The sequence below is a fragment of the Heptranchias perlo genome, chromosome 16 (assembly GCF_035084215.1).
Source record: "Heptranchias perlo isolate sHepPer1 chromosome 16, sHepPer1.hap1, whole genome shotgun sequence".
NCBI classification, from domain to species: Eukaryota; Metazoa; Chordata; class Chondrichthyes; order Hexanchiformes; family Hexanchidae; genus Heptranchias; species Heptranchias perlo.
This window is the reverse complement of record NC_090340.1, coordinates 27,234,654-27,252,136: the sequence shown is the minus strand read 5'-3', so window position 1 is coordinate 27,252,136 and position 17,483 is coordinate 27,234,654. Positions and strand designations below refer to the sequence as shown.

Genomic DNA, 17,483 nt, shown 5'->3' with positions numbered 1-17,483 from the left:
TGAGATAGAATCATAGAATCATAGAATCATAGAAGTTACAACATGGAAACAGGCCCTTTGGCCCAACATGTCCATGTCGCCCAGAGATTACTCTTACTTTTCTGGTAGAAAGCTTTTTACAAATATTTCAAAGCTGTGCTATGTTAACCATGGTGAGTGTTTAGATGTGGACAGTGTTTAAACTTTTTTATTGTATTCCAATAATTCCAATTATTGTGTTCTCAGCAGAAAATTGTAGGTTTTTTTTTAAGTGTCACTTACAAAGCCTGCATACTTAAATTGATACTACCTGATTGACTTTTTCAAGAGAAGGCTACTCAATTTCTCTGTTTTATTCCTTTTGCTTGATGTGCGTTTTGCTGAAAACATATCTAGTGCTTCTTTGCCCTAAATTGTACCCCAAGTATTACACGTACAAAGTTTGAGCTCAATAATAAGGAAGCACAAAGCGGCCTGTGGGACAGCAATGGCATTAAACTTTGCATTCACAGCAATATTACAAAATGGACAGGAAGTATACATGATGTGTGGATAGCTAATAATAGACAATGAATGGAAGGTGACACACTATACTGCATTACTGCCAATAACCAGTGTTGCTGTTGGGTATTTACAGTTAGGAACAGGACCCCAAGATAGTTTGTTAAAGGCCAGAAGAAAGAACAAGGTTTCTTACAGATAAGCAGTTCAGTTTTGAAGAGGTTTCCCCACCCAGCAAGGTACTGGAAGTCGCTCCACTGGAATGCTAGGACACAAATGCATGCATCCCTCCAGTTTACAGTGAGTTTCCAATCTCATTGATTCCTCAGTGGAAGGTACAAGCAAAGGCCAGATTCACCTTCAAAAGGAAAGGGGGGAAAGAGGACCTCTTCTGTGGACCACCAAGGTTGTCAGAGGCCAGGCAGCAGCTTGTCGGTCTATCTTCTTAGGCTAGATTTAAACTGCACTCTTTGGGGATTCAAACTGGTGTAAGATGGTCTCCTGCAGGGATCTAATAACTGAGGGCTTTAGTGCGCTCAGTATTCTTCTGAGTTACACTGTCACTTTTGCATTTAGGCGTTCCTCGCAAAAGTAGCAGTATAAATCGACCTTGGTTGCTTCAGGGACACCTTAAGGGGAGAAAAAACAAATTATAAATGGAAGAGGAAAGAGAGAAAAGGTTGAGACACAGGTTATTGGAAATCTATTCTAGGAGCAGTATCAGTATAATGGGAGCGATAGATTATACCAGTTACAGACAGGTTTCCAGGCAGGGGGCAAACAGATGCAATCATGATCTGCAGCCTGACTGCTGTATCAGAACATAAGTAATCAGCGGCATTAAACTTTGCATTCACAGCAATATTACAGAATGGACAGGAAGTATACATGATGTGTGGATAGCTAATAATAGACAATGAATGGAAGGTGACACACTATACTGCATTACTGCTTATAACCAGTGTTGCTGTTGGGTATTTACAATTAGGAACAGGACCCCAAGATAGTTTGTTAGAGGCCAGAAGAAAGAATAAAGGTTTCTTAAGAGAAGCAGTTCAGTTTTGAAGAGGTTTCCCTGCCCAGGACATACTCTGAGCTCTTATTACTTGCAACTAATATTATTAAACAAGCAGTACTGAACAACTTCATCCACCGTGGAAATACATTTTCAACATTCTGACCTGTTATGGTGATGCTTTGTTATATATAATTATATAGAATCAGTGGCTGTGATGCTGTCATTTTAGTCACCTTTTAGTATATTTAGTTACTTGGGTACAAGCAGCACCCTGATCATACTCAGAACCTGTAACCAGGATCAAAGTGTGTAAGGGACTAATGATCGGCCATAGTGATTTGCACTTATATTTGAAGCCTTTCTGCCATAACTGTGAATCCTGGGGGACAGTAATTATTCCTTAAATACTCAGTAATTTACTGAAGATCACAGAGGCAACAAGTCCCAGGACGCAGCATTAATCCCGCAGTTTACCCTGCCCCACTCCCTCACTTCCTTGGAACCTTCACTCTTAGGATCCACCATTTCTAACAACTCTCTGATGGGCAACAATTTAAATGTCACTGAAGCACATTATTGTGTCATTTGAGTGGAATGTCACCGTGACAAAAAAAATGTCTGGATCTTCTGCATCCTCCTCCTTCCCAAACCAAGTTTGTTTCTCCAAATACTTTTCATAAAAAGTCATTCCGCACATGAGCAAACGCACTCTTCTCCAGCTGGACTGTACACAGCAGCCCAGTTAAATGGAGGATAACCCATTTTGTGTGCAATAGGATCAGATGCAGACATGGCTGTCACGTTTTTAAGATGGGGGATTAGAAAGTGAAGATTGTCTGCCCATCCATTGGCCGGTGAAGCTCCAATTCCCGAGTTGGCTCAGATCTCAACCTGCTCAGGAGCATTTAATCAATTGAGGCAATTGACTATTTGTAAAGGATGTTCATTTTAGTAAAACTAACATGTGAATCTGGCATTCTATCCCAACACTAAATGCAACAGCAACTTCCCACGCTCATAGGAGGTAATAGATTAATCTGTTAGAAGCCTTAAAACTTGTCAGGAACTTGTCAGAAATTTGATTAGACCAGAATGTTTGTAGGCCACTGGAAGAAATGTGTGGGAGGCAAGTATGGCATTCATTTACTGAATAAATAATTTCTATCTTATTTTATTGAGATTCTAATTATCTGTATGGGAGTATCTGTATAGAAGAGAATTGGGCTGCATTTGCTTAAGCCAAACTCAGAAAATTATCAAAATCCAAACAACGGATGCGTTAGGGATGGAATAAGTCATTCATTCCCACAGTAATCAGATAAGGAAATATTGAGATATCTTCTTAGTTATAAATAAATTTCAGCTATCGAACTTGTTTTGAACAAAACTCCATCACCAGATCAAGAGAATAAATCACAGGCCAGCTGTAAAAACAGGATGTTTAACTCTCCAAGTGAGACTGGCTAGTACTTGTTGAGCAATGGTGAACACGATGAATGGGAAAAAACATAAATACTTATTATCTCCAGCTGGGATGCATTCTACTAATTCGGACCATTGCCATGCTGTCGGACAATAGTGCACTTTACACATTTGTCTGAAATTTCTCTCTCTGCTATTTTAGCAGAGGCATTAACCCATCCGAAACAAATGTCAATGGATCTGCTAAAATAAGAGAGAGGAATTTCAGAGAAATGTGTTAAGCATCCATACACTTACACTTTCAAGCCCATTATTTTTAGTGTTTTAAAAATAATGTTTTGATAATGTCAGGGGTATAGAAGTCTGAACTAATTGAATAGTTCAAGGAATATTGTGACAAACAGGGTTCAGTCCTGTTTCATATTTTTAAACGAATCTTATTTTGATTTTAGAAAAAGGTTTAAATTATCAAAGATAAGTATTAAGTCATCATTTTATCTGTTGACGTAACTTCCTTCTGTGTATATTTGTTTCTCATATTAAACTGAATTAGTAGTTTTAGCCCAAACTATATGGTCCGTTAGTATGATGTTTTTCCAAATCAGGAACGTGCGATGGGTAACCCATACTGATTTCAGTATATATCCCAGTGGTACCAAGATGGATTGTTAACCCTGAGACACATTATTCAGTCACTTCATGCTGAGGAGGCACATGACTGCCTATGAAAGCTGCCTTTCGTGGCAAATACAAATAAAGATTGCTGGAAGCAGCACAAACAGAATAGGCTCAGCATAGATGCAAGGGTGAAGAAAAGGAACAACAGCACCAGCACAAGAAGGCTCTTCACAAGTGAAATGGATGAAAAGGACAAGTAGCACCAACGTGCACTCGCACTAGCAAAGAAAGACTAAAGAGATTGAAGAGTGAGAGACAGTGGATCCAGCCCATAATTCTGTGCAGAATAATTTCATCAACTCGAACTTATTCTAAATTTTAGGAAAAGGGAAAACATAGATTCTAAAGCAAATCACCATAAGTAGGCTAGAGAAGTAAGGTCAGAAAGTTTGGTATCATCGCTTCGTTATAGTACTGTTGACCGAATGTACATGTGAAAATGCAATAAGCACCGATTATGATATTGCAAAACAAGTGATTCTATGATTTGATGTCACAGCATACAAGCAAATATTTAAAATGGTATAAAAAATTCAGAGCTGTAAATACAGGGAACTAATGATAGAAATGGATAATATAGTAGCATATGAACGTACGGGAATGGAATAAATTCCCGTCCGTCTGGCTAGTCCCAAAAACGAATACTCCTCAATCACCCGCACCTTCAACTATGCATTTGGTTTTCCCTTATATTTGTCCGCTCTATCTGCCTGCAGTGCCTCCCTGAACAGTCCATTGCACACGTTCACCACCCTCTGCTTAAAGCAGTTAAATTTAAACTTTCTGTGCACTTTCCTCTTCTAAGCTCAATCCAGCATCCCCTATTCTAGAGTTTGTGACAATCTCAAACATATTATTGAGGTTCAATTTATCTATTCCGTTAAGGATCTTGAGTAATATCTCCCCTGGACCTTTTCTTCTCCAGAGTACATGATCCTGGGCTCTTTAATCTCTCATCGTAGCTCAGATGCATTGAGCTCACTACCAGTTTTGGCTGCCTTTTCTGCACTGCATCTAATGCCAGGATATCCTGACTACAGTAGAGCAGCTGGAATTGTACACAGTACTCCAGGTATAGCTGTACCCGTGCCTTGTCCAGACTCATTATCACCACTTTGGATTTGTGCTGTATCCTCCTGGCGAACTTTTCATAGAATCATAGAAAGGTTACAGCACAGAAGGAGGCCATTCGGCCCATCGAGTCTGCGCCGGCTCTATGCAAGAGCAATCCAGCTAGTCTCACTCCCCCGTCCTTTACCTGTAGCCCTGCAATTTTTTTCCTTTCAAGTGCTCATCCAGTTCCTTTTTGAAGGCTATGATTGAATCTGCCTCCACCACCCCCTCGGGCAGTGTATCCCAGATCATAACCACTCACTGGGTAAAAAAAAAAGTTTTTCCTCATGTCACCTTTGGTTCTTTTGCCAACCACCTTAAATCTATGTCCTCTGGTCCTTGACCCTTCTGCCAATGGGAACAGTTTCTCTCTATCTAGACCCTTCATGATTTTGAATACCTCTATCAAATCTCCTCTCAACCGTCTCTGTTCCAAGGAGAACAACCCCAGCTTCTCCAGTCTATCCACGTATCTAAAGTCCCTCATCCCTGGAATCATTCTAGTAAATCTCTTCTGCACCCTCTCTAAGGCCTTCACATCTTTCCTAAAGTGGGGTGCCCAGAACTGGACACAATACTCCAGTTGTGGCCGAACTAGTGTTTTATAAAGGTTCATCATGACTTCCATGCTTTTGTACTCTATGCCTTTATTAATAAAGCCCAGGATCCCGTATGCTTTTTTAACCACTTTGTCAACCTGCCCTGCCACCTTCAACGATTTGTGCACATATACCCCCAGATCTCTCTGTTCCTGTACCCTTTTAGAGTTGTTTGTATTGCCTCTAGTTTATATTGCCTCTCCTCGTTCTTCCTACCAAAATGTATCACTTCGCATTTTTCTGCATTAAATTTCATCTGCCATGTGTCCGCCAGTCTGTCTCTATCCTCTTGATCACTATCGTCCTCACTGTTTACTATTTTTCCAAGTTTTGTGTCATCTGCAAATTTTGAAATTGTGCCCTGTACACCCAAGTCCAAGTCATTAATATATATCAAGAAAAGCTGTAGTCCCAGCACTGACCCCTGGGAAACACCACTGTACACCTCACTCCAGTCCGAAAAACAACCGTTCACCACTACTCTCTGTTTCCTGTCCCTTAACCAATTTTCTATCCATGTTGCTACTGCCCCCTTTATTCCATGGGCTGCAATCTTGATGATAAGCCTACCGTGCGACACTTTATCAAACGCCTTTTGAATGTCTATATACACCACATCAACTGCATTGCCCTCATCTAGCCTCTCTGTTACCTCATCAAAAAACTCTTATCAAGTTAGTTAAACACAATTTGCCTTTAACAAATCCATGCTGGCTTTCCTTAATCAATCCATCCTCGTCCAAGTGACTGTTAATTCTGTCCTGGATTATCGTTTCTAAAAGTTTCCCCACCACTGAGGTTAAACTGACTGGCCTAGATTTGCTGGGTTTATCCTTACACCCTTTTTTGAACAAAGGTGTAACATTTGCAATTCTCCAGTCCTCCGGCACCACCCCCGTAACTACGGATGTTTGGAAGATTATGGCCAGTACCTCCACAATTTCCACCCTTAATTCCCTCAGCAATCTAGGATGCATCCCATCTGAACCGAGTGACTTATCTACTTTAAGTACAGCTAGCCTTTCAAGTACCTCTTCTTTATCAATTTTTAGCACATCCACTATCTCAACTATATCTTCCTTTACTGAGACTGTGGCAGCATCTCCTTCCTTGGTAAAGACAGATGCAAAGTACTCATTTAGTACCTTAGCCATCCCCTCTGCCTCCATTAGTAGATCTCCTTTATGGTCCCAAATCGGCCCCACTCCTCCTCTTACTACCCGTTTACTGTTTACATGCCTGTAGAAGACTTTTGGATTCCCTTTTATGTTGGCCGCCAGTCTATTCTCATACTCTCTCTTTGCCCCTCTTATTTCCTTTTTCACTTCCCCTCTGAACTTTCTATATTCTGCCTGGTTCTCACTTGTGTTATCAACCTGACATCTGTCATACGCCCCTTTTTTCCTCTGACATGCTCTGGCATTAGTTGACCTACGTTTCTGCCTCGTGGGAATGTGCCTAGACTGTACTTGAACCATCTCCTCCTTAAAGGCCACCCACTGTTCAATTACAGTTTTGTCTGCCAATCTTTGATTCCAATTTTCCTGGGCCAGATCTGTTCTCATCCCATTGAAATTGGCCCTTCTCCAATTGAGTATTTTTACTTTAAAGTGGTCCGTGTCCTTTTCCATAGCTATCCTAAACCTTATGATACTATGATCACTGCTCCCTAAATGCTCGCCCACTGACACTTGCTCCACTTGGCCCGCATTTTTCCCTAGAACGAAGTCCAGCAATGCCTCCTTCCTCATTGGGCCGGAAACATAGGAACATAGAAAATAGGAGCAAGATTAGGCCATTCGGCCCATAGGGCCTGCTCCGCCATTCAAAATGATCATGGCTGATTGTCTAACTCAGTACCCTGTTCCCGCTTTTTCCCCATATCCCTTGATCCCTTTAGCATTAAGAAATATATCTATTTCCTTCTTGAATACATCTAATGACTTGGCCTCCACTGCCTTCTGCAGTAGAGAATTCCACAGGTTCACCACCCTCTGAGTGAAGAAATTTCTCCTCATCTCGGTTCTAAATGGAATACCCCGTATCCTGAGACTGTGACCCCTGGTTCTGGACACCCCAGCCATCGGGAACATCCACCCTGCATCTAGTCTGTCTAGTCCTGTCAGAATTTTATATGTTTCAATGAGATCACCTCTCATTCTTCTAAACTCTAGTGAATATAGGGCTAGTCGTCCCAATCTCTCCTCATACGTCAGTCCTGCCATCCCAGGAATCAGTCTGGTAAAGCTTTGTTGCACTCCCTCCATGGCAAGGACATCCTTCCTCAGATAAGGAGACTAAAACTGCACACAATACTCCAGATGTGGTCTCACCAAGGCCCTGTACAACTGCAGTAAGAAACATACTGGTTATCCTGGACACATTTCAAAAATTCCTCCCCCTCTGTGCTCCTTATTATTATTGTTATCCCAGTCTATATTAGGATAATTGAAGTCCTCAGTTATCACTACTCTATAGTTTTTGCACCTCTATAATGTCCCTGCAAATTTTCTCCTCTATATCCTTCCAATTAGTTAGCGGCCTATAGAATACACCCAGTAATGTAATGGCATCTCTTTTATTTCTTATCTCTAACCAAATAGATTCTGTCCTTGACCCCTCCAGGACATCCTCCTGGATGAACTGCTGGTGTGCATCACATTAGATACATTGCAAGTACAAAATGAATGTAATAGAATTAGCACAGGCTGATCAGAGAGGTGAATCGGCAATAGCAGAATCATCACTGCCTAAGGAGGGCAAAACACAAAAATGTATTTAAAACATAAAATCTTACCTGACCAAACTGTGTTAAGTTAGTATTTGTGTGATATATATTGCCAAGACCCACTACTGCACTCTTTGCCCTGAAAACATAAATATCAGTGAGTGCACTTTACAATTTTAATCAGAGATAAAATCTACAAGATAACCGACATATTGAAAGAACTTTGCACATTACTGAATGCACTTCATGTTGTAATAGTAATATACCCTATCAGGTGTACAACATGTAGTACACCTTCAATCATAATTAACAGATTAGGAGCCACTACAGGAAGACCATAAAGAAGAGGTACTTCCAACTTTGCTTCAAGATAGCTCCTTTGTTAGTTCAGTGGGTAAGTGCACTGTGTGGCAAAAATTAATAAATGGTATATTAATATGGTATATTATTTATTCTCTTTTCTTGCGTCACTATACCACAGGGTTAAAATTAAGGTTCACTTAAAGATAAACAACGAAAATGTTTGATACACATTATATCCACAGCCAGATGATTGTCCAATGTAGATGTTAGGGAGACACATCATCAGTGAGAATGGTGATTAAAAACCTCTACCTACCCATAATGCAAATTAAAAAGTGCAAAGAACAATTAAAACTATGTACAGCAGCTCGAATGTCATTATTTCAGTCCAGTTTCTAATCCATAAATCCACACCAATGTATGTCCCATTCGCCCATCACCCATGTCCTCACTGATCTACATTGGCTCTGTCCCCCAAGGTCTCAAATAGAAAATTCTTATCCTTGTATTTAAATCTCTCCATGGCCTCATCCCTACCTATCTTTGTAGTCTTCTCTAGTGCTACAATTCCCCTCCTCCATTCCTCTGACTCTTGCTTCTTGTGCAATCTCCCTCCCTTTGCCCCACCCTTTTGCAGCAATGCTTTCAATCGCCTAGGCCCCATGCTCTTGAATTCCGCCCTCCCCCCCACCAAACCCCGCTGCCTCTGCACTGCTCTCTCCCTCTCCTTTTAAGACCCTTCTCAAAAACCATCTCTTTGACCAAAATTTTGGTCACACCTCCTACTATCTTCTTCTTTGGCTCAGCATCCATTTTTTCCTTGTGCTTCTGTGAAGCAGCTTGGGACATTTTTATATATTAAAGACACCATGTAAATGCAAGTTATTGTTCTAGTAGGAGTGGTAAATTGGAGCTCTGTGCCTGCTTGTCTGCGCCGTTGTTTTCAAGGAGCGGTTACTAATTGCCATTAGTTGGATTCTTCTAGCAGGATTCAGGTGGGACAGGTTAATGTGTTCCCTAAGTAAAGGGACAAGCCTCTCAATTCAGGTACTAATATCTTGTAATGTATTTGTTTGATTAGCAACTCTAATTCATTTGAGATACATTTTTTAAAAATGTCTTTGTTCTGGCAGATCTTTTGAAGGACCTTGATATATCTGAAGCTGATTTACTCCGTCAGCAGTCATTCTAAAGCCATCACAGATTGACGCAGGTCAGAAACACTGTGGATTGTTCCGCAACATATCGCTACATATTATTCAGGCACTGTAATTTCAATCCAGTTTACAGTACGGGTGAGTGCAGAAGCGCCTTTTTTGTTTTCAATTACTTCAAGGAGGAATAGTAAAATCTGTATTTGCTGTTCATCTACTATTCTTATTTATTATTCTTTATCTGTTTACTGTTCAATAAATCTGACTAGTATTTTACAGCTTAAGCCATTGTCTGATAGTGTTCATATTTCTTCTTTCCGGAGTCAAGGAAATTATGCGAGAGTATATGGTATATCTAGTAATTGATGAATGTTGTCCATTTGATCTCTGGACTTTCTACATTTACTTAAATATTGGGAAGTAAAGGCACACTCCAGGTCGCAGGGATAAACAGCTTGCTTACAAGGGAGTTTGAGATGCTGAACCTGAGGAAAATAATCTAGTGTAAAAAAGACTAAAAGAAATTAAAAGTTCAGTAGGTAAGTGCACTGTTCAGTATGCAATTGAGTGACACAAACTACCAAGGACCCAGGTGTGATCTCCACTCTGTGGTGGGTTAACCAATCTCAGCTGAAACAGTGGTGATAGGAAAAGGAAAAATAAGGCAAGATTTCCACTCTTTCTGGAAAATGAACACATGTAGACTTCAAGTGAAGGCAGAATTGGGTTTAGCTGTAAAGCCCTCCATTGAATAGACTGATCACACTCGTTGTCTAGGTTTACACATGAAGAATGTTCACTTGGGTAAGATAATGGCGAGTGGTTGGTGCCAGTGCAGCTGTGCCCTAGCAAAAGTTACCATGTTCAGGAGAGAAGGGGAGAAAATTGGACCTTTTGACCAAGGGATTTAAGGTTGGGTTCTGGAGGGCTAAATTTTTTCTCTTGAATAGATATTATTCCTATTCCTCATAACTGTCACCATTTCAGTCCTTACTATATAGATATATTTCCTATGTTTATGTCCTTCCATTTTCTTCTCTCTGCTCTTATCTCCTCCTGCTGCTGTGTTTTAATGATATTATAAATTAATAAATGTACACGGGCTGAGCTCCAACCCCTCACATCCAAACCCAGTCACTGCTGACTCAATAGCACTGGGAATCATGTCAGTTATTCCCACATCTCTATGTCTGTATAATGTACCTTATAATGTTCATTTGAGTATGTGTGAAAGAGAAAAAAAATTGTATATCTCCCACCTATAAAGGAGCTGCTGTCCCAATTTATTCCCCAAAGAAGCAGTGTGCTAAAATTAAAATACCATAATGATTTGACATCTAGATCCTGCCTGTGTTAAAATGTTGAAAAAACATTATAAAAACTCCCAACAACTGGGCTATCTTGTCATGCCATGCTTTGATAATACAAGAGTACAATTTTGTCATTTCAGCTCAGATGTCCGCTTGTTGTTGCAGGAATCCACTGTCTAACAGGTCTTTTAGGAGATCGATCTTCCTATTCTCAGCAGCTAGTCTAAAAAGGGCTGGTTTGAAAACTTCCCTGTTTCCTCAGTCAATTCTCTGCCTTTGCTGTTGCTCCTATATGTAATACAAACATAGTTAATAACCTATGTATATCTTTTTTTTAAAAAACAAAAACACAATATATAAAGTTGTAAAATTAGAACCCGTGGCTGGAAAGTGCTAAGGGAAAGATTCCTCCAGTTCTTTAATTAAGAAGCCTGAATTAAAATAATCTACGGCAGTGTGTCGGGGAGAGTTGGCACCAGCTACAAGGAGGCAGGAAAGGCTTCAAGATCATATCTGGGAAAATTCTTTATCCAATAAAGATCCTTGGTTCCAAAATGAATATTTATCAAATTTGATTTAAATTCGTCAAGATTGAAATCAGAATTACATTCACTTCCTACTATTGTTCTTGGTCACCTCAACTCCCACAAATGACCTAGTCATACTTTTGGAGGAGTGTTATACATGCGATTTTGTATTTTTGCAGCGAAATTTTGAGTTTGGTTTGTGCAATTTTATGTTAAACATTCTCTTTCTTGTTCTTGTTGACTGTATTCATTTAACTGACAATTTTCTTCCAATTCCTTACATTTTCCTTGAATGTGTACTTTGATGCAATATGTGTATCTATTTGTTTGACTCACTGTGTCTTATATAGTCACATATTCAAACCAATGACTAATCTAGCTGCAGCGTGGTTTAAAACACAAGCCCATGTCACATGACACCTGAATAATTTTTTAATGTTAGTGAAAGGGATGCAGGCTGCTGATTTGCACTCTGTGACCATTCACTGCATGTTTTCCATCCATTGGTTTGCTTACTCATATTCTCCTTATCACCTGGAGTCCAAGAACACACAGCACAAAACACCACAAACAACTAATATAAACGACAATCGCCATTGTAGCAGACACCAGCAGCGTTCAACTGAGGTCCCACTTTCAAGCTTAGTGATATAAAAGTGGACCGAGCTCTTCATTACTGTGGGCTTTAGTACTTCTTACTGTTTGTTGCTTCTGCCAATCCTGCCATTCATTTCAGCAATCTGTTTACTATCACTGAGTAAAATCCAAGTGTTTGGAATTCCCTCCCTAAGCCTCTCCACCTCTGACTCCTACTCCTCCTTTAAGACTCTCCTTACCACATCTTTAACCAAGATTTTGGTCACCCCTTCTAATATCTAATAACTTCTTCACCCAGAGCATGGTTAGAATGTGGAACTCGCTACCACATAGTGTAGTTGAGGCGAATAGCATTGATGCATTTAAGGGGAAGCTAGATAAGTACATGAGGGAGAAAGGAATAAAAGGTTATGCTGATAGGGTTAGATGAAGCGGAGTGGGAGGAGGCTCACATAACACCAGCATGGACCAGTTGGGCCAAATTGCCTGTGTTTGTGCTGTACATTCTATGTAAATTGCTATGTTTATATTACATATAGGAGCAACAACAAAGGCAGAGAATTTACTGAGGAAACAGGGAAGTTTTCAAACCAGCCTTTTTAGACTAGCTGCTGAGAATAGGAAGATCAATCTCCTAAATGACCTGATAGAAAGTGGACTCCTGCAACAACAAGCGGACATCAGAGCTGAAATGACAAAACTGTACTCTTGTATTATCAAAGCACGGCCATGTCATGCTGCATCTATTATTGGAAGTTGAATTGGGAACTTAACTTTGAGAAATGGTAATTGGGAAAGAAAGGTCAAACTTGCGAAATTCTCAAACTCACAAAGAAACCATGGAAGAAGGCCTTTTAGTAAACACTGTACTTGTCAGCGAACACTACAGGAGTCACAAGTAACAGTGGAAACGTGATATACATATTTTCTTCCATGTGGTGAAGGGAACATTTCTAAATTTGAAGGTAACCTGGGAACAGATCCCTAAGAGCAGCTGTAAAGAAGTGTGTTGAGAGGCACTTTTGAAAGCAAGGAATGGCAGGGAGTTTTGACTGAAACAATTGGACAGATTGTTCAAAGAACATGTTGAACTATGGAGGAAATACAAAGGAGACACCTACTAAACTTGGAACAATTTCAAGGAAGTCTTCATAATATATTTTGACATAATACTGAATAACTCAAAATGTGAAAAGAATTTGAGTGATAACCAATGACTTGCAGGAGGATTTTCCTCTGTTCACTCATTTTATTGAAAAGACAAAGAATGTTATATTGCAGGTAGAAATCTTTAACCAACTATCCCACTGTATTTAGCACAACTCTGATTCTAACCATGTCAACTCGGGTTAGCAAACATCAGAAAAAAGCTAACTTTTCTTTGTTAAAATCTTGTTATGACCATTACTGAGGAATTTGTGCATCATTCTGCAGCTGCATCATCAAATCTAAATGTGTCATCAGTGGCTTCAATGATCTAGAAGATACTGAAGTGTACAAGCTTCAACAATGGAAATGGTTTAGGTGGTTTGTACAAATGCCCTAAATTAAATGTAGCTTATGTAAGATAGTAGAGAGAAAAGGAGTCAGAACCACTGGGACTTGTATATTTGTTTGAATTAGTGCACACATTCCACACAGCAACTCCAAACTGTGCACCATCTTGTCCATGCACATAGGATCTCACCAGTGAGGACCATGCAAGTGCAGGGAAATACGTGGACAGGTGGCATTTAGGCTGTTAGACTGCATAAATATTACAGGATATGTTTTTTTTTACTGGATGGAAAAGAACAAGGCAAAAATGAGCATTTAAAGGGTCTAAGAAAAGACAGGGAAACCCAAGTCATAAAGGAACAATGACCAAGAAAATTGGAGATGATTCAGCAGAGGCATGTTGTTAGGCGCAACCACACACCAACTTTAGGAACGATGTCAAGGAACTTAGGGAGGGTGCAGAAGAGATTTACTAGAATGGTACCAGGGATGAATGACTTCAGATACATGGAGTGACTGGAGAAACTGGGGTTGTTCTCCTTAGAGCAGAGAAGATTAAGGGGAGATTTGATAGAGGTGTTTAAAATCATGAACGGTTTTGATAGAGTAAATAAGGAGAAACTGTTTCCAGTAGCAGAAGGGTCAGTAACCAGAGGACACAAATTTAAGGTAATTGGCAAAAGAGCCAGAGGCGACATGAGGAAAATTTCTTTTATGCAGCGAGTTGTTATGATCTGGAATGCACTGCCTGAAAGGGACGTGGAGGAGATTTAATAATAAGTTTCAAAAGGTAATTGGATAAATACTTGAAGGGGAAAAGAGATGAGGAGAAATTTCTTCATTCAGCGGGTGGTGAACCTGTGGAATTCTCTACCACAGAAGGCAGTGGAGGCCAAGTCATTAGATGTATTCAAGAAGGAGATAGATATATTTCTTAATGCTAAAGGGATCAAGGCATAGGGGAAAAAGTGGGAACAGGGTACTGAGTTAGACGATCAGCCATGATCATTTTGAATGGTGAAGCAGGCTCTATGGGCCAAATGGCCTACTCTTGCTCCTATTTTCTATGTTTCTATGGTCAGCTGCTGGGAGAGAGATGGAGCTAGAAGATATTAATGAGGTCCTGCCGTTATGATTGGCAGGACCTCCGCATCCCTGGCCTTGCCGGGTTTATCAGCCGTTTTCGGCCTTGTCCGTACCCACCCCACCTCCCCGTAAATATCGGGGTCACTGTATGCAATATTCTTGACGTTCTATCTACAATATCTTCAAGATACTTATCATGAGCAGCAAGCCTCACAGCTGCACTATTACGATTGATAAGTCCCATCTGCCTCCATGAATCCAGTCAATTCAATAACTAAATTACAACTTGCTCCTTGATTACAGGAACTTTCACTTTATAGCTGTAAATTTCCTTATCCAAATGCTTTTTAAAAGTCAAGGTATATAACTAATCACCACATTGTCACTGATCAATTTTGTCACGTCCACAAAACAATCCAGTAAATTTGTTAATTTGTTTTTTACAAATCCCTGTTCGCTTGGATTTGTTACCTCTACTTGCTAGAGGTGTTTAAATTGGGTATTTTTTTCCAAACAGACTCCACTGTAAATATGAGGCTAGATTTAGAATTTCCATGATAATTCTCCTGAACTTTTTCTTTTTACAGACTATAATAAGAGTCTACCTTCTGGTGCCACTTAGTGCCCAATGAACTGTAAAAATGTCTGCCAGAGTCGCCCACTCCCGACTTGCATTCTCATTTTGTTAAGTATTCTTGGATGAAATACACTGTACATCTGCTCTAGGAGTAATGTAATTATGTCAGTTTTTTTTAAATGATCACTTCATTACTGATCTTGGATTTTTCAATGAACTCACCCTTCCATTACTGGATCAGATATTTTTTATGGTGAAAGTGTTACAAAAACATGATTTTAAAATTGTCATTTTCTTAATTTTATGTTTCAGGTATTTTTATTTTCTTAACTTCCACCTTTAATGTAATTTCTCTTTTGTTTTTCTCAGTATAATTTTGTTGTAAAACTTGAGAACAGAGATGGACATGCCCCTTTACTGAGATTGCTGCCAGTTTCTCTCATTGTCCTGGCCAACCAACAACAACAACTACTTGCATTTTTATATAACGTCTTTAATGCAGTAAAAAGTCCCAAGGCACCAACAAAAACAGATTAACTAATTATTTATATCGCAGCAGTTTGTGGGACCTTACTGTGTACAAAATGACTGCTGCACTTAACTACATAACAACAGTAACTGCACTTCAAATTAACTGATCGTACGTGAAGCACCTTAAAACATTCCTGAGAGATGTGCTATATGAATGCAAGTTCTTTGTATGCTCTTTGGTAATGGGAAATGATGTGCCCCTGCTTGATTTGACCCAGTCTATTAAATCAATGGTCCCTGATGGAACAATTTGACCCACACTAAAGAACATGGATTGAAGCAACTGCTAGTACAAACTGCTGACTTGCAACGGCCAGTAAATTCTGTGTTTTATTAAACAGTTAAAATCAAGTGTCTCTAACATACAGAATTGTGATTTTGCTTTATGAACAAATTGCAATGTTCATACACTAGATAATCGTTCATTTGGGTCTTTGCGAATAATTTGTTGTTGAAATTTAGGATTCCCAGCCTCTCTCTGGATCTATGATGGAAAAAGGATGTTTTAGAGAGCAAGACTTTTATTCAATCTACTCCATGAGACCTCAAAAGTAAACACCTGGTGCTGGAGAGAATAGAAATGATGAAAGATCACGAGATTTAGGCTACAAGGAAATATAAAGATAAAAGCAGATTTAGAGAAACAAAGTACATACGAACATACAAATTAAGAGCAGGTGTAGGCCATTCGGCCCCTCGAGCCTGCTCCGCCATTTGATAAGATCATGGCTGATCTGATTGTGACCTCAACCCTACTTTTCTGTCTACCAACTATAACGTTTGAATCCCTTGTTAATCAGGAATCTATCTAACTCAGCCTTAAAAATATTCAATGACCCTGCCTCCACCACTCTCTGGGGAAGGGAGTTCCACAGACGCACTACCATCTGAGAGAAAACATTCTCCTCATCTCCGTCTTAAATGGGAGACCGCTTATTTTTAATCTGTGGCCTCTAGTTCTAGTCTGTCCCGCAAGGGGAAACATCCTCTCAGCATCTACCCCTTCAAGTCCCCTCAGGATCTTATGTGTTTCAATAAGATCACCTCTCATTCTTCTAAACGCCAATATATACAGGCCCAACTTGTCCAACCTTTCCTCATAAGATAACCCCCTCATCCCAGGAATCAGTCGAGTGAACCTTCTCTGAACCGCCTCCAAAGTAATTATATCTTTTCTTAAATAAGGAGTCCAAAACTGCACACAGTATTCTAGATGTGGTCTCACCAATGCCCTGTACAACTGTAGCAAAACATCTCTACTTTTATATTCCATTCCCCTTGCAATAAATGACAACATTCCATTTGCCTTCCTAATCACTTGCTGTACCTGCATGCTAACTTTTTGTGATTCATGTACTAGGACACCCAGATCCCTCTGTATTTCAGAGTTCTGCAATCTCTCCATTTAAGTAATATACTGCTTTTCTATTCCTCCTGCCAAGTTCACATTTTCCCACATTATACTCCACCTGCCAAATTTTTGCCCACTCACTTAACCCATCTATATCCCTTTGCAGACTCCTTATGTCCTCTTCACAACTTACTTTCCTACCTACCTTTGTGTCATCAGCAAATTTAGCAACCATACATTCGGTCCCTTCATCCAAGTCATTGATATAGATTGTAAATAGTTGAGGCCCAAGCACTGATCCCTGTGGCACTTCACTCGTTACAACTTGCCAACCTGAAAATGACCCATTTATGCCTACTCTCTGTTTCCTGTTAACTAACCAATCCTTTATCCATGCTAATATGTTACCTCCTACACCTCTTATTTTGTGTAGTAGCCTTTGATGTGGCACCTTGTCAAATGCCTTCTGGAAATCCAAGTGCACCACATCCACAGGATCCCCTTTATCCACG

General features: G+C 39.9%; 1 protein-coding gene across 1 annotated transcript in view; it reads right to left on the bottom strand.

Moving 5' to 3' along the window:
* dpep2 (dipeptidase 2) overlaps positions 1-17,483 on the bottom strand; it is a 49,564-nt gene that overhangs the window by 17,312 nt on the left and 14,769 nt on the right. Inside the window, exon 6 of the mRNA XM_067997568.1 lies at positions 8,108-8,177. Coding sequence (XP_067853669.1) covers positions 8,108-8,177 — 70 coding nt within the window. The remainder of the gene's footprint in view (positions 1-8,107; positions 8,178-17,483) is intronic.